The sequence below is a fragment of the Muscardinus avellanarius genome, assembly GCF_963383645.1.
Source record: "Muscardinus avellanarius genome assembly, chromosome: 6".
NCBI lineage: Eukaryota > Metazoa > Chordata > Mammalia > Rodentia > Gliridae > Muscardinus > Muscardinus avellanarius.
Genome location: NC_137791.1, coordinates 17,302,375 through 17,323,727, shown reverse-complemented (window position 1 = coordinate 17,323,727; position 21,353 = coordinate 17,302,375). Strand labels below are relative to the sequence as shown.

Here is a 21,353-nt window from a genome sequence, read left to right as displayed (position 1 = left end):
CACAAGTGACTGATATATTTTTTGGGGGGTCTGAGAATGGAACCCAGGGGCATTCAACCTCCAAGCTATACCCAAGCCCTATTTTTTATTCTTTATTTTGAAACAGGCTCTCACTAGTTGCAGAGGGCCTCACTAAGTAGCTGAGGCTGTCCGTGAACCACGATCCTTCTGTCTCAGCTTCCCAAATGCTGGGATTATAAGCGTGCGCCACCACACCCGGAAACAAGTGATTGATTTTAGTTCTAATTAAATTTGATCTTTCAAAGCAGGTGATGGTGGGATATGGCCCATGTAGAATGCCAACTCCTATTTTAGGGTATTAAATATATATAGATCAGCAATAAAAGTAGCAGCTAATTCTTGTAAGTATTAAAGTACCAGATACTTTGCTAAATGACTTACCCATTTATGTCATTCAACCTTTACATTTATTATTTTTAAAATTTTATTTGTTATTGGTTCATTGTACTTATACATCATAGGTTTAGAGCGATAAATACATATATACACGTACCTTTTTTTGTGTGCTTCAACTCAGTTTCCACGCCCCTTCGCCCTCCCCATCAATAGTCTATCCATACAAATAAGCTCATGTGTGAGCAAAAGGTCATTTGAATAGTTATCATCATCAGGTCCTCTTGCTCCACTGCCCCTCCCCATCCATTCCACTCGTGTCCCCCCATTTATCTGAGGTCTTTATTTCCCAGGTTCTCTCTAGCTTTCACACAGCCTTTCACTTTCTGTAACTGACTAATCTCTCTAAGCACAATATTCGCAAGTTCTCTCCATTTTCTTGCAAATAGTGTTATTAGTACACTGTATTCATATATCATAATGGGATAAAAAACTTGCATATACATACATGCACACATCGCCCAGTTAGTCCCTACCCAAACCCTACCCCATTCCCTCCCCATCCCTTCTTCCCATGCTTGGCTTAGCAGTTGACATATTATAGCAATTTATCCAAAATTAACAATGATAATCTCACATAACATTCATTTGTCTAATATCAAGCTTTTGATCACTTAGAAATAACATTTCAATATTTCTTTTCGCTTTCTTTCTTACCAGAGGATATTTTTTCCTTTTTTTTAAGGTGAAACAATCATATATTTATTTATTTATTTAAAAAAAAATCTATCCTGACATGAGATATGAACTCTAGATACCCATAACAATCTTGAAAAAGAACAAAGCTAGAAGATGTACATTTTCTGATTTCAACCTTATAAAGCTACAGTAATTGAAACAGTGTAGTGTTGCTATAAAGGCAGCTATATAAACCAGTGGAATAAAGTAAAAAGCCTAGAAATAACTTCTTTTATATATGGTCAAGTTATTTTTGACAAGGTTTCCAAGAACATTTGGTAAAGGAAGTAATCTTTTCACTAAATATTGTTGAAAAATAATAATTACATGAAAAAGAATAAAATTGGACCCTTACCTAACACCATATACAAATATTAACTCAAAATAGATAAAAGACCTAAGTGTAAATCTTAAGACTATAAACTTTTAGAAGAAAACCTGGGTCATAAAACTTCACAACATTGAAATTGGCAGTGATTTCTTGGATATGATTTCAAAGGCACAGGCAACAAAAGAATAAACAAACTTCCTAAAAAATAAAAAAAAAATACATCTAAAGACAATGCAAACAGAATTAAAAGTTACTGATAGGCCAGGCGTGGTGGCGCATGTTTGTAATCCCTGCGCTTGGGAGACGGAGACAGGAGGATTGCGCAGGTTCGAAGCCAGCTGTGCTGTCTTAAGAGACCCTGTTTCCAAATAAAAATACAAAAATGGGTCTGGGAGTGTAGCCCAGAAGTAGAAGGGCTTCCAGGAACCCCAATACCACCAAAAAAAAAAAAAAAAAAAAAGTTACTGATAGAATGGGATAAAATATTTCCAAATGTTATATCTGAAGGTTAGTATTCCAGATAGCAATCCTAAAAATTAGCAACAATAAAAGCAAACAATATTTAGAAATAGGTAAAAGACTAAAATAATGAATCTCCAAAGATTTTTATATAACCAATAAACACATGAATATCACTCATCATCATAATATAAATAATCATTAAGGAAATACAAATAAAAACTATAGTGAAATACTACTTCACATTTGTTAGGATAGCTGCTTAACATGAATTACCTTGCTCCAGCCTTTTACCTTGAGTTTGTTACTCTCTTTACTTGTAAAGTGTGTTTCTTGTAAGCAGGAAATGGATGGATTCTGGTTTTTAATCCATTTTGCTACTTTATGTCTTTTTATTGGGGAATTGAGGCCACTTACATTCAGTATGATTATTGAGAGATAACTTTTAATTCCTAACAAGTTAAGATTTTATTTCTGTTTGAAATACTGTTTATTCTTCTTTGCTTAGTTGTCTGCTGGATGGAAAATTCTGTTTCTCTGGTTCTGGTGTTTATTACCTATTTCTTCTTTGTAGTTAATCTCTGAATATTTTCTCTAGTGCTGGTTTTGAAGACATAAATTCCTTCAGTTTCTGTTTGTCACGGAAGCTTCTTATTTCCTCATCTAATTTGATAGTTTTTCTGGGTAGGAAATTTTTGGCTGGAACTTGTATTCTTTCAGAGTTTGGAATATGTTACTCCAAGCCCTTCTGGCTTTCATGACTTGGTTTGGGAAGTCTGGAGTGATTCTAATTGGTTTGCCTCTGAATGTCACTTGGCCTTTTGTTTTTGTTGCCTTTAAGATTCTCTGCTTGGCTTCCACATTGGTCATTTTGACAATTATGTGGCGTGGGGAACCTCTTCTCTGATCCTGTCTAAAGGGAGTTCTATAAGTTTGTGTATCAACCTCTTGCTCTATGTTTGGAAAATTTTCTGCTATTATTTCTTTGAAGATATTATTGATCCCTTTGTTTTCACCTTCTTTCCCCTCCTTTATTCTGATTATTCTTAAGTTAGCTCTCTTAAAATGGGCCCATATTTCTTCAATGTCAGATTCCTGCTCTCTGATTTTTTTTCTAAGTTATAAATTATGCGTTCGTTTTTGGAGTGATCATCTTCTAGAGTGAGATTCTATTCTTTATGTGGTCTAATCGATTTTTTATACTTTGAATTGAGGCCTTTACCTCAATGATTGCATCCTTTATTTCTTTTAGACTCTCTCTAAATTCTTTTAGAAAGTCCTGTATTATTTCTACATTGATTTTCCTGATTTGATCTTCTGGAGATCTCTGAATTTCTGTGTTATCAGGTTCTGATAATATGGGGTTGTGGGCATTCATTGGACTATTGTTTCTCTTTCCCGTGATTTCAGAATTTTGTACCTTCCCTGGGTCGCTACGACTTCATTTAGTGTGCTCTGTATCTCGAGTCTGTTGTAATCTCAGCTGCCACTACTCCTTTACTGGGTTGTATCGCAAAGTCTCAGACCCAGGGAGTTAATCGAGGCTGCGCGAGACTGTAAAATAGGTCTGGGGGTATAGCCCGGAGGTAGACCCCCAGTACCACACACACACACACACACACACACACACACACACACACACAAATGAATTAAAAAATAGGTCTGGGGGGGGTGTAACTTGGAGGTAGAATGCCCCTGGGTTCCATCCTCAGTACTGCAAAAAATAAATAAATCTTACTGGCCATAGCCTACTCACATGGTCATATCTAACTTTAAGGAGTTAGATCTTTTACTTGTATGTTATGAAGTAAGAAGGAAAGAAGGAATGTAAGGTAAGCAACTAAGATTGTCAGTCACTAATGTTTTCTGTTGGAAAACATTAATGGGTTCCAAACCAGATGAGAGATTATTTAAGAGTCAGCAGGTGGAGACCAAAATAACACCTCTATAAAACTGACAGTGCTGACTTTGAGACACATTGTATCTGCGTCAGGTTTGCAGTCAAGTGTGTATCCCATTATTGAACCCTAGAATTAAAAAGCCTTACCCATCCAGTTATAGAAGTGCTAGGCCAGTATTGCTGGCCCCTATTAAGTCTGTGGCATGAAGGAACAAAGCAAACATTTGCTTGCTACCAGCAGCTTTTTCTCAGGAGGAGGAGTGAGTGAAATGTGTGGAGGGAGGGCGGCTGCATCAGAACTGGGGACATTGAGCCCTCTTGCTTCCCTCATGTAATGCATTGTCCTAAGAGTTTAGCAAGATGGCTGGCATGTAGTAAACTTTAAATAGATGGTGATTATTATAATAACGATTTGAAGCCAGGCATGGTGGCGCATGCTTGTAGTCCCAGCATTTGGGAGGCTGAGATAGGATTGAAGTTCACGGACAGCCTCAGCTGCTTAGTGAGGCCCTTGCAACTCAGACCCTGTTTCAAAATAAATAATAAAAAAAATAGGGCTGGAGGTGTAGCTTAGAATGCCCCTGGGTTTCATCCTTAGTACTACAAAAAAAAAAAAAAAAAAAAAGATTTGCATAGCTGTCGGTGTCATAACCTATCGTCATCCCACATACATTGCTATTTGAAAAAATAATGAGTTTTTGGGTAATATTTAGATTGATTGATCATGAGATAGAATTGTTAAAGTCTTAAAAGATTTTTAAAACTATAACTTTAATTTTAAAACTATAACTTTTAGAGTAATTTGAGCCTTTTGTGAGGTCAGTTTCTTTTGTAAATCTAATAAAACTATGTATATCATAAATTAAAAGTATGATTTCTGGGAATACATGAAATACATGAACATTAGGGAAAAAACTCACAGTTTACATAAGATTTAACTATAAACACCTATATATCACTGTGAACTGGTATTAATAACTCTTGAATAAGCTATTAAGTAAAATAAAAAGAAAGGCAGTACTAATGGTTAAAAATATGAGGCAAGCCGGTCATGGTGGCGCACGCTTGTAATCCCCGTGCTTGGGAGGCAGAGACAGGAGGATCCCGCAGGTTCGTAGCCAGCCATGCGCTCTGGCTTAAGAGACCCTTTTTCCAAATAAAAACTTAAAATAGGTCTGGGAGTGTAGCCCGGAGGTTGAAGGGCTTCCAGGAACCCCAGTACCACCAAAAAAAAAAAAAAAAAAACCCACAAAAAAACCATGAGGCAAATGAATAGGAATTTGAATTCTGATTGTACCTACTTACTAGATTTTTTTATTATGTGGCACTGGGGAGTGAATCTGGGGGCATTCTATCTCTTAGCTCTACCCCCAGCCCTATTTTATTCTTTATTTTGAAACACGGTCTCACTGCGTTGCAGAGGGCCTCACTCAATTACACAGGCTGGCTTTGAACTTGAGATCCTCCTGTCCCAGGCCCCTAAGTACTGGGATTACATGTGGGCACTACCGTGCCTGACTTCCTACTAGCTTTTTTACTTTACGCCAATTATTAACCTGAGCATTACTTTTTTAAATAAGTAAAATGGCATTAATAATAATTCCTGTACACAATGTTGAGTGAAAATGAGGCAATATCTATCCTTCTGGGCCAGACACACAGTACTCACTTGATTTTGGCATCATCTTTATTACCATTAGTGTTATTACTATTCTTTTCGTTCCTTATCTCCTTATTTTGTAGATTTCAGTGACTTTCTAAAATTTTATAATGTAGAAATGAAATTATTCTGAGCAAAAATCTTGATCCTTTAGATGTGCATTTGTTTTTTTGTTATGGAAGGCAACTGGAGTAATCTCTGACCTCTCCATAGTAGGAATGGCCTTTTATTTTCTGCTTAGAGCTCTGGAGGAGAAGGTGTTGAATATACCCTTTTCGATTCCCTCTTATTCCTTTGCTTCCTCTTTAGTCTCCTTGCTGGCCCAGCAAAAGAGAAAGATGTCACATTGATGCCCCTGGCCTCTTTTGAGAACCTAGTGACAGTTTTGTCCTGTCAACAGTTCCAGGTTACTTAGTGTTTTATGTGTTGATTTGAGAAAAAAAAATCCTTAGCTTTCCTGTCCTTTCTGATGAATAGCTTAGGCTACACAATTTTGGTCCTCACAAGAGAGCTACAGACTCTGCTGTTTTTATAGGCTGACTTTTGACACGGACTACTTCTGTTTAGGGAGTTCATTGTTACTAAGTTAGTGCTAGTTTACATTAGAACTTTTTTTTTCTTAACTGGGAGTTGAACCCATGGGCATGCTACCTTTGAGCTACACCCCCAGCCCTACATTTTATTCTTTATTTTGAAAAGGTCTCACTAAGTTGCGGAGTGCCTCACTAAGCAGGCTAAGGCTAGCTGAGAACCTGCAATCCTCCTGTCTCAGCCTCTCAAGTAGTGGGATTACAAGTGTGCACCACAATGTCCAGCCGAACTTAACTTTTAAAGCTCATTTCCATAGACTTCTCAATGTTTTTTGGGGGGTGGGGGGTGTCAGTTTTTAAAGTTACCCAATTTCCCCCCCCCTGGTGGTCAAAATGACACATGCTTATTCTTTTTTTCTTTTTCATTTTGGTAGTACTAGGCATTCAATTCAGGGGGCATTCCACCTCTGAGCTACATCCCTGGCCCTATTTTATTTTTTATTTTGAAACAGAGTCTCACCAAGTTGCTGAGGGTTTCCCTAAGTTACTGAGACTGACCATAAACCTGTGATCCTACCGTCTCTAAGTGCTGGGGTTGCAGGCATTCACCTCTATGTCTGGTGATTCATGCATATTCTAAAAAAAATTCATTAAATATAGAAATCATAATGAAGAAAATAATGACCTTCGATAATTGCTTCCATCCTATCAAGTTAACTACTTTTACTATTTTTGTATGATTCTATCTAGGTCTTTTTTTCATACAGATATAGGTTTATGCTCTTTTTTTCTCCAAAATGTGATCCTTCTGTAGGTACTGTTTCTTAGTCTCCTCTTTTTTTCTACTATAACTGTATGTCTGATTGCTGCTGCTGCTGCTTCTCCTCCCTCCCTCTCTCTCTCTCTTTCTTTCTTTCCTTCCTTCCTTCCTTCCTTTCTTTTGCAGTACTGGGGATGGAATCTAGGTGCATTCTACCACCAAGCTACACCCCCCAGCCCTATTTTTTCTTTTATTTTGAAACAGGGTCTCACTAAGTTGTGCAGGGCTTCGCTAAATAGCTGAGCCTGGCTTCAAATCTGTGATCATTCTGTCTCAGCCTCCCAAGTACTGGGATTAAAAGTGTGTGCCACGATACCCGAGCTCTGATTATTTATTTTAAATACAGATGCTCTTTGACTACTATGGAATTATGTTCCAGTAAGCCCATAGCAAGTTGAAAGATATTAAGTAAAAAGTAATGCACCTAACCTACCAAATATCATAACTTAGCAGCATAGTACAATACAGAGTAGTGTACTTACCTGGTGATCTCATGGCTGACCACCCACTACTGGAAGGGAATAGCATGCTGCATATTGCTAGCAGAGAAAAGGATCGAAATTCAAAATCTGAACTATGGCTTCTGTGCAGCACTTACTGGTTTGCAGCCATTATAAAGTCACAAAATGCAAGTCAAAGCACTATAGGGGACCATCATTAGTTGTAGAGTATTTCATTACATGGCTTTATTATAATTAAACCAATTCTCTGTTGTAATGGATATTCGCGTTTTTATAATTTATACTAATCCCATCATAGCAATTTTTCTACATCTAGTTTTGATAATTGTATATTTTTAGTGCATTCTTACAGATTGAATTAATGGGCCATATCTGCAACTGGCTATGAAAGCATCTTTTTCTAGTCTAATTTTGATATTATCAGTCATTTTTCAATGTGATAATAAACTAATATTTTGTTTTAATTTCTCTTTTTTTGATTTTTAGAAACTGAACATTTTTTGGTCTGTTGCATTTTTTTGCAAGGTTAATTTTCTACTATTTTTGTTGGCTTGTTTATTTCCTAGACTGTGATACATTTAAGAATAAGAGGAGAATTTTATTTCTTGTGTAACTAGCAGGTTATGCTAATATTAAAAAAAAAGATGTTTTTCTCTTTGCTGCACTTCTCAATTAGCTACTTATTATCAGGTATTAATACAAGAAAGTAAGTAGTTGACTGGTGAAGAAAGCCAAGTTGTTAAAACATTTGCCTGTCTAACACAACAGATGAAGAGAATGGGAATCCTAAATGCTTGGTTATACACTAAAGTACCTAATTTGACTTATCTATTTTTTCTTTGATCATCTTTACTTTTTGACCATGTTCTACATAAGAAATGTCTATATAAGTAAAACATATCTGTCTTTTTACATGAGACAAGTTATCTATTCAAATACTCATTTTTGCAAACATGATTTTTCCACATCAGAAGAGAAGATGCTTTGGATATAATTTTCTGTATGATAAAGTGCATGTTTTTACTTTATTGCTTTTAGAAGAAAAACAACAGTGAAGACATTATGTATATACGCAGACTACAAATCTGATGAAAGCTATACTCCAAGCAAAATCTCAGTCAGAGTAGGAAATAATTTTCACAATCTTCAAGAAATACGGGTATGTCTTTCAAATTGTTAAAATTATGTCATCTTTTAACTTTTGCTCTAGAAATAGTCACAGTTGACATTAGAGTAGACAGATTTAAATGTTAACACATATGACAGGAAAATTGTTAATATTGAGAACATGTTTGTGTATAATATTTTTTATTTCTTTTGAATTTTGATTATTATTCCTTTTGTTATAAAAATGTTTAGACATATAGAAAAACTAAAAGAATTGTAGTGAATCCCAGTATACTTACCTCCTAGATTCTTTAATTATTAATAGCTTGCTATATTTGCTTTATTAAAATCTGCTCATTTAATTTTTTGTGCATTTTAAAATAAGTTGCAGATATCTGCATATTCATTCCAAAAATGCTTCAGCATAATATATTGGTGGAGTTATCAAAAAAATTTTAATATTATTATTATTATTATTAAGGTAAAATATGTATTCAGTTTTACATAGATCTTATGTAGATTATTTGATAAGTCTTGACAGATGCATACATCTGTGTAAATACAACAATTTTAAAATATAGAATATTTCCATCACCCGCCGGGCGTGGTGGTGCACGCTTGTAATCCCCGCACTTGGGAGGCGGAGACAGGAGGATCACGCAGGTTCGAAGCCATCCGCGCTGGAGTAAGAGACCCTGTTTAAAAAAATATATAAAATAGGTCTGGGAGTGTAGCCCAGAGGTAGAAGGGCTTCTAGGAACCCCAGTACCACCAAAACAAAACAGAACAACAACAAAAAAAATATTTCCATCACCCTAGAAAATTTCTTCATACCTCTTCCAGTTAGTCTCTATCTCTATGCTACCCTTAGAGGTAACTATTACTATGATTTGGGTTGTTTTCATAGATCAGTTTTTCCAATTTCAGGATATTATAAATGGATTCATACAAATTAGTGTGTGTGTGTGTGTGTGTGTGTGTGTGTGTGTGTGTGTGTTGGGGGTACTAGGGATTGAACCTAAGGCTCTGTCACTGAGCTATACCCCCAGCCCTTCCTGTTTGTTTGTTTGTTTATTTTTGAGATAGGGTCTCACTAAGTTGCCCAGGATGGCCTGGTACTACTTCAGCCTTCCAAGTAATTGAGATTACAGGCATGGGCTGCCATGCCTGGCCCGCATAATAACTTTATATATAAAGCTTTTACTTAGCCTGGGTTTTTTTTTCCAGGTTCACCATGTATCAGTTCTTCATTTTTTTTATTCCTTGTTTGAATATACCACGGTTTATGATATGTATAACTTTTTGATGTTACTATGACAGTGAGTGCTTTTGTGACTTGAGTTTTATCAGTCCCCCAAGATGACACTGTAGAAATACTTTCAGTGATTTTGAACTGTGTATTTGTGAAGTTCTGGCTCTTAGCATTTTTATCAGAACTTTTTTGAAATAAACATTAAACTCTGGTGGTTCTGAGAGATCTGAGAAGCACTTACTGATCTTTGAAAAACATCTAGTTAATTTATGGTCTGGACTCTTTATTTTACTTAGTGCTTATTAAGATCATGACTCTACATTTATATTTCTTATGTGAGTTGGTGATAAAATACTAAATAAAAACCATATGTTTCCATTATGTTTTTATTAAATGCAGTGTTGTTTTTTTGTGAAATTTGCTTATATATTGATAAATATATTGATATATATATATATATATATATACATATATATATATATATATGACTAGGTAAAGATATTGGCCATAGATACTTTGTTTAGTCCTTTATTTAAAGTGTCTATCACTATAACTGGGGTCCTAAATTATGAATCCATGGCTGCCAGCCCAGCTCTGAGGTCCACTGGAACAGGCCTGGACCCTGGGTCTCCTAGAGTATGGTGTCTCGGTAGCCAGCCCTGCAGTGGGTACACCTTGAGCCTTTGTCCCTGGGTGCCAACCTGGTACTAAGCTAGAACCACTGATGTGGTGTTGACGTGTGCCTCAAGCCTAGAACCTGGGATGGACCTGGCACTGGGCTAGCCTGGTGGCAGGACTGCAGATGCTGGCCTGATGAATATGGATTTGGGGGCTGGCATGGTGCCAGGGCAGGTCTGTTCCTGGAGCTCACTTAGAGACTGAATCTGTGGAGGTTGGTTTGGTGGTAGGACAGGCCCAGAACTGACTGTACAAGATGGATGTGGAGCCTGGGGCTGTAAGATTTGGCGCTGCACCACGGCAGGCCTGGACCTCAGTCCATGAGTACTGGCCTGGAGTCAGGGCTGCAGTGTTCTGCCACCTGCTGGCTTTTACTGGGCGGGCTCATGCTGGCGCTTCCCTCTTCTCCCCGAGCTGGGCTCTCTCCTTGCTGTGCTGTCTAGGCTTGCAAAAGGGTGATGTGAGTGAGGTAGGCGTGCCCTCCCACCCTCTTTACTACATTTTTTCTTATTTGTGTGCTACATGTAGGTGCAATAATCTCTCATTTGATTTCCTCGGGTCTTGTGAAAGTGCTTTTGTGGGCAGATGTGGATAGTTGTTTAAATTATTATTTCTGTGGGATGATTAGTATTGGAAAACATCTTACTTCACCATCTTACTGACATCCAGACCAGGTTTATTGCTTTGAATTGACTAGCTATTCTTATTGTAGACAGTTATCTTACTTTACTTTTAAAAAACTGATATGGATTTTAGCAAGTTACTCAGCCTGCTCTTGTGGTGATCCTCTTGCTTCAGCTTCTCCAGTTTTGGGGATTACAGGCATGCACCACCACACCTGACAAAGAAGTAATTTCAGTTTAAAAACTTTTTTAAAAATAAGATAGATTTTTTTTTCCAGTTTAAAAATGTTGGGGGTTATCTGGCAGACCAGTACACAGTCCCAAAACTTGAATAAATTTATAAATAAGTGCAACTCTTAATTTTCTAAGTTCTATCTTCACTCAAGTGCTTTTTGGGGGGGGATACTGGGGAGCTGAACCCAGGGGCATTCTGTCTTCGAGCTGCACCTCTAGACTTTTTTATTATTTTTTTGAAACAGGGACCTACTAGGTTCCTGAGAGCTACGTTGCCGGGGCTTGTCTCTAACCTGCTATCCTCATGTCTGAGCCTCCTGAGTACTGGGATTACAGGTGTGTGCCACTGTGCCTAGCTCTAGTGCTTTTTTAAGCAGAGTATTTAAATTTTCTTATCATAATCATATTTTATTTATAACCCTTTTCAGTCATTTATTTAATAAAATTAATCAGTGTTCAGTGCTCTGAAGACATGAGATATTTTACACTTTGTTGAAAATTTTATATTTCTATAGATGGACTGTGCATATTGAGAAGGCTGTTGGGGGTAAAGTTTTGTCTTGGTTTTAAACTAAAGATTTTCATAATTCCTCTGGCAGTTTGGGATACATGAAACACTAGAAATGTTTTGGTATGTGTGGTATATATCCAAAATGTCCACAAGATGTCACTGTCGTCCTTTACTTCATAGTCTCCTCTTCTAGTAGTAAATTCAACATTTCAAGGCGTCTTGGTTGTAGCAGTTTTTCCTAGAGCATGTATATTAAAAATTCTGATGCATTTTGGGAAATGTACATCTTCACACAATATTTCTAGATTTATGTTTTGTATTCTGTTATAAATGTTGCTATTTTTGGAGGTTTATAGGAGAAACTTCATGATATATGGACCTTCTGAATACTTTTATTCTTATCTTTGCTTCCATTATAATCACTATGCACTGAAACATTATCTGTTTAGAAAAAGAGCTCTTATAGGTAATCTCTTAGTTTTTTCTTAGTGTATTTATTGTTCAGGTTGTAACCACATAGCCTTATGAGACGAGTAATCCTAAATATTACCAGGTAATATAAATCATTTCCCTGAAAAACTTACTGAACATATGCTTGCTTTCTTACTACAGTTCTCTCTAAGGAATCATAGGATTTCAATATTGCTTTAAAATGTTACTGCCTGCAGGGCGTGGTGGTGCACGCTTGTAATCCCTGCGCTTGGGAGGCCGAGACAGGAGGATCGCGCAGGTTCGAAGCCAGCCACGCGGGCTTAAGAGACCCTGTTTCCAAATAAAAATATAAAATAGGTCTGGGAGTGTAGCCCGGAGGTAGAAGGGTTTCCAGGAACCCCAGTACCCCCCCCCCACACACACACACAAAAAAATGTTAGTGCCTTACTTTTTGTAGTACATGATACGAAGTATATGTTTATCCTTTTTTTGGTGCTAGGGATCAAACTCATCCCTTATTTGTTTCTTTATTTTTGTATTAAGGATTGGGCCCAGTGGACTTCTACCTCTAAGCTACACTCCCAGCCCTTTTTATTTTATATTTTGAAACAGGGTCTCGCTAAATTGCTGAGGCTGGCCTCGAACCTATGATTCTCTTATCTCAGTCTCCCAAGTACTGGGATTATAGGCATGTGCCACCATCCCTAGCAATGATACTTTATCTTTTAGTTATGTGTCTTTGTATGTGATTTATTCTGTATACCTGTTTCTTTTATAAGTTTTTCTTTCTTTCTTTCTTTCTTTCTTTCTTTCTTTCTTTCTTATTATTTTTTGGTGGTACTGGGGATGGAACCCTTCTACCTCTGGGCTACACGCCTAGACATATTCTTTTATATTTTATTTGGAAACAGGATCTCTTAAACCAGCGAGGCTGGCTTAGAACCTGCGCGATCCTCCTGTCTCTGCCTCCCAATTGGGGAGATTACAAGCGTGTGCCATTAGCCCGGCAAGTTATTTCTTTATTTTGAAACAGGGTCTCACTAAGTTGGGGAGGGTTATTACTAAGTAGTTGAGGCTGTCTGAGAACCCGATCCTCCAATCTCAGCCTCCTGAATGCTGGGATTACAAACATGTGCCATCACACCCGGCTTCTTTTATAAGTTAAAGAAGTAAGTGTCTGATAGCACTTTGCTTTTTAAGGAAAGATGAACAGATCGTGATCATGATTTTTTAAGCATTACAAGATCTATATTTTAGGGAAAAAAAAGTTTACTTGTTACACATATACCAAGACAGGTGATTAAAATGTTACAAAGTTTTTATAAGGTTTTTAGAGCCATCATTTCATTAGTTATAGGACTGATTTAACTGAGTGGAAAATCCAGCTAAATCTTTTTATATTTTTCCATGGATGCTTGCCCACTGGAGGGTGTAGTGTGTATTAAGAGTGTTTTAATAGACTTTTTTTTTTTACTAGAAATTATGGATTTGTTTACTTGAACCACTGTGCTTTCTTTGTAATTTTATTACTGATTTGAAGTACTAACTTTCTTAAAAATTTGAAGACGAAAAAGTGACTACCATGTTTATTAAAATTACTGTTTTTCTGCCATATATATATTTTTTCCATTTTCAGTTAGGAAGCATATATTGTTTCTAGGTCTTTGTAACCTCCTTTGTAAAATCTCTATCAAGGGATCAGGCCCTTTTGTAGTGAAGAATGAGAATTTTAACCTCTATACCTGAGGACAGACTTTCTGGTGAATGGTTACAAGATATAAAACTGGGTTTTACTAAGTAATATTTTCTGTTTTCAAAAATTGATACTTTCTTGTGTTCAAAATTTCCCAGCTCCTACAAATTGTTATTTAAAAACATAAAATATTTGCAATTGGTTGCTTTCTACAGAAGGGACTATTTCTGTACATAAGTGAGAATTTACCATTAAAAGTCTTTATATTGTGTCTTTTCAGAATCTTTCAAGTGATTGTATAGACATATGACAGCTCTCATAATTATTTTATACTACTGTATCTTACTATTAAGCAGGTATTTTAACTTGTTTCCTTGCTATTCAAGTGATTGCATAGACATATGATAGCTCTCATAATTATTTTTATACTATTGTATGAACAGAACTTGTCACCTTACTATTAAGCAGGTATTTTAACTTGTTACCTTACTATTAAGCAGGTATTTTAACTTATTACCTTACTTATTAACTTATTAAGCAGATATTTTCAGCACGTGTGAAAGTTATCTTTTGGTTCATTGTTAGCACTTTGTTTCTAAGACTTGTGGTCATGAGGATAACATATTGATGAAGTAAATGATTGAACACTTAAGTGAATTTTTTTATTTTTTATTTTTTTGGTGATACTGGGGTGGAACCCGGAGGCTTTCTACCTCCGGGCTATACTCCCAGACCTATTTTATATTTTTATTTGGAAAAAGGGTCTCACTCAGTTGCTGAGAGCCTCACTCAGTAGCTGGGGCTGGCTTCGAACCTGTGCTATCCTCCTGTCTCAGCCTCCCAAGCTCAAGGATTACAAGCGTGTGCCACCATGCCCGGCCCACTTAACTGAATTTTAAGACTTGTTTTTATCTTCAGAAAATAAAGCTGTTACTAAATGATTTTCTTTTTCAAAGAGGAGGTGTGAAATAAGTCTTCAGTATCAGAACTGTAATGGTATTTTCTTTTTTCCATGTGGGTGAGCGTTTTGGCTCTCTGCTGTGTTTTAAATCAGTAGCAGAGCTATGTGAGTCTGTATATGGTACCTTAATAGAAGTGGCTAATAAGTCAGTTCTTCTGTTAAAATAATATTTACAATTATAATTCAAGTTCCATTAATGTGTGTGGTAGAGTAAGAAGATGCAGATATAAGTTTCTGACTATCCATTGATCTTAAAATTCACTTATATTTACTTTGTTATAAGGGGCTTATTTTAAACAATTTGATATAAAGTAGAATAACTTAGGTTATATCTTCAATATCTTCAAACATAAATTGATTTGATAAGACAGACAACTTTTTGAGCCTTCGTAATAAATAGATCTATTGAATTTCCAACCAGTTTAAAAGAAGTTCTTTTGTCTTTGTGTAGTACTAATGATTAAATGCAGGGCTGTTCTAACCACCAAGCTACACCTTTGCCACTTTTTGTTTTAAACAGGGTCTTACTGCATTACTCTGTGCTGGCCTTGAACCTACAATTCCCTTGTCTCAGCTTCCCAAGTATTGGAATTATAGGCATGTGCCACTGCTCCTAGCTTAATAAAAAAATAAAAATTTGGTACAAGAGATTGAACCCAGAGACATTCTATCTCTGAGCTACCCTTCCTTCCACCCCTTTTTATTTTTACTTTTGTTTTGAAACAGCGTTTTGCTAGGTTGCTGAGAGTCTCACTAAGTTGCTGAGGCTGGTATTGAACCTGCATCACCATACCAGGCAAAGGAAATATCTTTAAATTCGTTTTTAATAACTATTTTGAGATTGTCTTTTAAGGCATCATACAATGTTTTGGTGTTAAATATTATCTTCTTTTATCTTTTTCTAGAAGTAATATAAAGTCAGGCATGGTGTTACATGCCTGTAATCTGAGTACTTGGCAGCTCAAATCTGGCCTCAACAACTTGTGAGACCTTAGGCCATTTAGTGAGACACTGTTCAAAATAAAAAGGTCTGGGGGTCTAGGTTGTAGGTAGAATGCCACTGGCTTCAATTTCCAGTACCAAAAGAGAAAGAAAGGTAATACATATAAATATAGGAGGGACACACACACACACACACACACACACACACACACACACACGAAAGACATCCAGTGTTCATGGATTGGAAGAATCAATACTGTTAAAATGCTCATGCTTCCCAGAATGCCCTGCAGTATCAGTACAATCTCTATCAAGGTTCTAATGACATTCTTCACAGAACTAGGAAAAAAAAACTATACAAAAATATGTGTGGAACCATACAAAGCCCTGAATAGCCAAAGCAGTCTTGAGTGAAAGAAATAAAGCACAAAACATTGCACTGCCTGACTTCAAAATTTGTGCAAAGCTATAGTGATCAAAATAATACTGTATTGTCATAAAATCAGACACATAGTCTGATTTTACGACAATAAAACCCACATGTCTATAGCCAACTGATATTCAGCAGGGGTTCCAGAAACAGTCAGTGAAGAAAGGACAGTCTCTTCAATAAATGGTGCTAGCAAAGTTGGATATGCACAGGTAGAAGGTTGAAACAAGGTTCCTGTCTCTTACCATAGAAGAAAACCAACTCAGAATGGATTAAAATTTAAATGTAAGTCCTGAAACTACAAAAGTGCTGAAAAACAAAGGGAAATGTTTCAGAACATGAGAATGGGCAAAGAGTTTTTGGATAAGATCCTAAGAGCACAGGAAACAAAAGCAAAGATAGACACATAGGATCGCCTCAAACTAAGAAGTTTCTGCACAGCACTGGAAACATCACAGTGAAAAGACAGCCTACAAAATAGAAGAAAATAGTTGCAAACTATCTGCTGATGAGGGATTAATATCCAGAATTGATAACGGAATCAACTCAACAACAACATCCACTTGAAAAATGGGCAACGGACCTAAATAGACATTTCTGAAAAGAAGATACGATACGTAAGTGGTTAGTGGGTACATGAAAAAATGCTAACATCACCAATCATCAGGCTAATGCAAATCAAAATCATGAGGTATCACTCCAATGCTGTTATCAAAAGGACCACAAATAACAGTTGCTGGCAAGGATGTGGAGAAAAGGGGACCCGTGCTCACTGTTGGTGGGAATGTAAATCAGAATAATCATTATGGAAAACAGTATGGGACATCCTTCAACATATTCAAAAGAAAACTACCATGTGACCTAGCACTCTTACTTCTGGGTATATATTCAAGGAAAGGAAATCAGTATGTTGAAAAGACATCTCCATCCCCATGTTTACTGTATCACTATTCATAATAGCCAAGAAATAGAAACAGCCTAGGTGCCCATCAACCAACGAAGGGATAAAGAAAATGTGGTACATAAACGTAATGAAATACTACTCAGCTGTAAAAAGAATGAAATGCTGTCATTTGCTTCAACATGGATGGAGCTGCAGATGATTATGCTAAGTTAAATAACTCAGGCCCAGAAAGACACGTGCCCCAGGATCTCACACGCATGTGGAGTCTAGAGTTGACTTCAAAGAAGATATGGTAGAATGGTGGTTATTAGAGACTAGGGAGAGTAAGGAGGACAGGGTGCAGAAAGGTTGGTCATGGGTGCTAGGTTACAATTAAATAGGAATGAGAAATTCTGGGGTCTGTTGCACAATAGGGTGACTAGATAATATAGATAACGATAATGTATTATGTATCACAAAAACTAGAAGGGTTTTGAATGTTTTCACCATAAAGAAATGACAAATGTTTAACCTGATTTAAGCATTACACAGTGTATATACACGTATCAAAATATCTTGTGGTATTCCACTAGTATGTATACTTTTTATTTTGTATCATTTAAAAATAATGTAAATATATGAAAGGTCAGTGGAAGCACTGTGGAATGTGAGGAGCAATGCTTGAGAAACTTTCTAGAAGAGATGGTGGTTTCGCGCTGACTCTCGGGAAGAACATAGAGCTCCGGAGCACAGGGTGCAATGGCCGCCTTCCAGCAGGGCCCATGTCTATACAGGTAGGGAGCAGAGCAGCGTCAGGAGGCAGGAGTGGGTGTGGGGTGGCAAGGGGGCTAGGAGGGGCGTTTATCTGCTCCTCTCATCCCCTTCATCACCATGTAACATGGTTCCTGTGTATAATGAGCTTTTTTTTTTTTTAACTAGAGATTGAACGCCCAATGGCATTCTACTGAGCTACGTCCCCCGTGCCTTAGGTTTTGTTTTGTTTTGTAACAGGTCTTAGTAGGTTGCTGAAAGTCTCTGTACACTGCTGAGGCTGTGATCCTCTGGTGTCAGCCTCCCAACTACTCAGATTACAGATGTGCACTACCACACCTGGCTGAGTTTACAATCTTAATAGGGAAATAAATATAGTTCATAATTGTTTCAGTAAAATTGTATAGGCACATGTAATGTACTTTCTTTCAGACTTCTAGGGATTTTAGATTTTTAAAATGTTTTTATTGAGCCGGGCGTGGTGGCGCACGCTTGTAATCCCCGTGCTTGGGAGGCAGAGACAGGAGGATCGCGCAGGTTCGAAGCCAGCCACGCGCGCTGGCTTAGGAGACCCTGTTTCCAAATATAAAAATGTAAAAAGAGGTCTGGGAGTGTAGCCCGGAGGTAGAAGGGCTTCCAGGAACCCCAGTACCACCAAAAAAAAAAAAAATGTTTTTATTGGTGGGATTTTAAATTTTAAATGAAGAAATATTGATAAAGTTTAATTGAGGGAATGCTGGGCAGGAGCTATATGACCAGGTATGTAATATCCAGATGAAAATTATGAAAATTTAATGGAGTTCAGTTCAGTTCAAGACAAGAGGTACATTTGATATAGAAGCAAAAGGACTTGTGACTGATTGCCATTCGGGATGTATTGGGAGTTGTAGGTAGGGATTGAGTATGTTCAAGGGGGCATCTGGCATTCTTTTCTAGTCCTAGTAACTGGTTAAGGTTCCATTTGCCTGCAATGGAATACTGAGTTAAGGAAGTCTCTGGGGAGTGGAGGAGGGTGGAAAGAAAGGTGTTGAGATAATGAGTTAGTTTTGGTTACCAGTTTCTGATATTTCTTCAAATACAGGGGTTTTGAATGGGTAGTCTTATATGCAGATCTGAATCTAAGGAAGAAGGCTGCGTTAAAGTTGTAGGTTAGAGAATGATTGGTGTGTAAGAAGAAACTTAGATATGGTTATTAATTCGCTGAGGATGTATAATATAGTAGAAAGAGTGCTGTAGGACTGGAACCATGGACATGCCAATATAGGTCGAATATCTCTTTTTCAAAATACTTTGAACCAGAAGTACTTGGGGTTTTATTTTATTTTTATTTTGCAGTTTTCTTGGAGATAGCATCCAAGCCAAAACATGAAATACATTTGTTTCATATACATTCATTATTCATATAGTCTAAAGATAATTTTAAGTAATGTTTTGTTGATTTTGCTTTTTTGTGGTATTAAGGATTGAACTCAGGGGAATTCCACCTTCTGGCTACCCCTCCAGCCCTACTTATTAATTTGTTTTGTTTTGTTTTGAAACAGAGTGTCTCTAGGTTGCTGGGAGTCTCCCTACTTTCTTCCTGTCTCAGCCTTCCAGTTCCTGGGATTGCAGGTGTGCACCACCATGCCCAGCTAATTTTAAGCAGTATTTTAATAATTTTGTGCATGAAACAGTTTTGTGGTATGGAATTCTTGAGTTGTAAAACTATGTTGGTGCTCAAAAAGTTTCAGAGTTTGGAGTATTTAGGATTTCATGTGTTTGGATTGAGCTATTTGTGCCCAATAAGATGAGGCTGAGGGAGATTCTTGCTTTAACACATTGTGTTGGAAGGTTTAGTATTGCTAATGCATACTTAAGGTAAACATGGAAGTTGGTGAGGTTTTTCAAGGTCACTGTTGTAAGGTCACTGTTTTGAATTGATGTTTTGCAGCAGTTACAGGAGAACTGCACTGTTACCATAGTGGCAGTAGTAACAGCAAAGGGCAAAGAGCAAAACAAGAATTTAAAAATACTTAGCCCTATGGCGGAATATATTTCTTCTTATTTATTTACTTTAAATGTACTTTTGTAGGTGCATTGCAACCATACATTGTGTTCAGGTTTAGTGTGACAGAAACATGCGGGCACACAGCGCCTACTGCATTTCCCTCTACATCCTGCCTCCCCGTTCAGATATTGAAGTTGGCATTGATAGCTTCCCGACGGTACATAGGTTGTGGGTACTGTTTCTTCTTCAGTTCCCAGCCCTCTTCCCAAGCCCCTCCCACTATTCACTGGTCTCTCCTCATTTATTCCAGTCGCTCTCTGGCTTCCACATACGAGAGGAAACATGAGCCTTGACTTTCTGAGGCTGCTCATCTCATGTAGTGTGATATGCTCTAGTTCTGTCCATTGTCCAGCAGGTGACATGTTTGTTCTTCATGGATTTATGGTTTCTGTAAATTGAGTCCAAGAGTGCTCTACCACTGAGCTGTGTCCCAGCCTTTTTACTTTTATTTTGAGACAGGCTCTCTCTGTCAATGCTGGTCTTGAACTTGTGACCCTCCTCTTGAGTAGCTGATGCTCAGGTGTGTCCCCCTGTGTCCAGCCCATCTTCACTATTGTAAGGGTACAGTTCAGTAGTAGTATATCCACGTGGTCATACAACCTACCTTCAGAACCTTTAATCTTGCAAAACTGGAACTGTACTCATTAAATAATTCTCTTTTCTTCTGCCTCCAGCCCCTGGTGACTACCATTATACTTTCTACGAATTCGGCTACTAGATACCTTATAGAAATGGAATCATGTATTGTGACTGGCTTACTTGGCTTAGCACTATGCCTCAAGGTTTCATGTGGCAGGATTCCCTTTATTTTTAAGGCCATTGTCAGCATACACCACGGTTTGCTATTTGTTTCTCTGAGTGGAGAGTACGATTGCTTGTTGTAAACGTGTGTGTACAGATATCTCAAGACCCTGAAAGCAGGGTTGAAAGCAACTCCTTTGGATATATCCCTAGAAGTGAGATTGCTAGAAGTGAGATTCTCTGGTAGGTCTGTGTTTGTGTTTAGGGCGGAGGGATGCCTGGGATTAAACCCAGGGGCATTCTGCATTAGAGCTACACCCCAGCCCTTTTTATTTTTCATTTTGAAACAGGGTCTTCACTCTGTTCTTACTATGTTGCTGAAGCTGGCCTTGAAACCTGTGATCTTCCTATCTCAGCCTCCCAAATACTGGGATTACTAGTGTGCCCCACCACACCTGGCTTGATAGGTCTATTTTAAATTTCTTGCCTGTTTTAGACATTTGGCTCACAAGAAATAGCAAAATTAGCAACAGCAAGATCTGGCAGAGTGCGAGGAGGGGATAGATAAAGTGAAGGACCATGTGAAAACTGAAGTTTTAAAGTTAGAAGAACACAGACTATAAGATAAGGGAAGTTGTACCAGGCGTAGAATGTAAATGTAGGGACGGTCAGGAGCACCACGCTGGGTGCTAAGCCTGAAGGAGACATGGCCTTTGGAGACATTTAAGATCCAAACTACAGTAGCCTCCTTATCCTGTGGTAGCTGCTTTGAGTAAATCTTAATTCCTGACAACC

The 21,353-nt window shown here is 37.5% G+C and overlaps 1 protein-coding gene across 2 annotated transcripts in view; it reads left to right on the top strand.

Annotated features, from left to right (window-relative positions):
- The window catches only part of ANAPC10 (anaphase promoting complex subunit 10), a gene marked incomplete at its 5' end in the record, with an annotated part of 68,195 nt that overhangs the window by 4,303 nt on the left and 42,539 nt on the right, over positions 1 to 21,353 (top strand). Inside the window, one exon of one of the 2 annotated variants that reach the window (XM_080698051.1) lies at positions 8,292 to 8,412. The exons of the other annotated variant lie outside the window; for it this stretch is intronic. Within the exon in view, the coding sequence (XP_080554177.1) occupies positions 8,292 to 8,412 (121 nt within the window). The remainder of the gene's footprint in view (positions 1 to 8,291; positions 8,413 to 21,353) is intronic. 2 annotated transcript variants of the gene reach the window in all.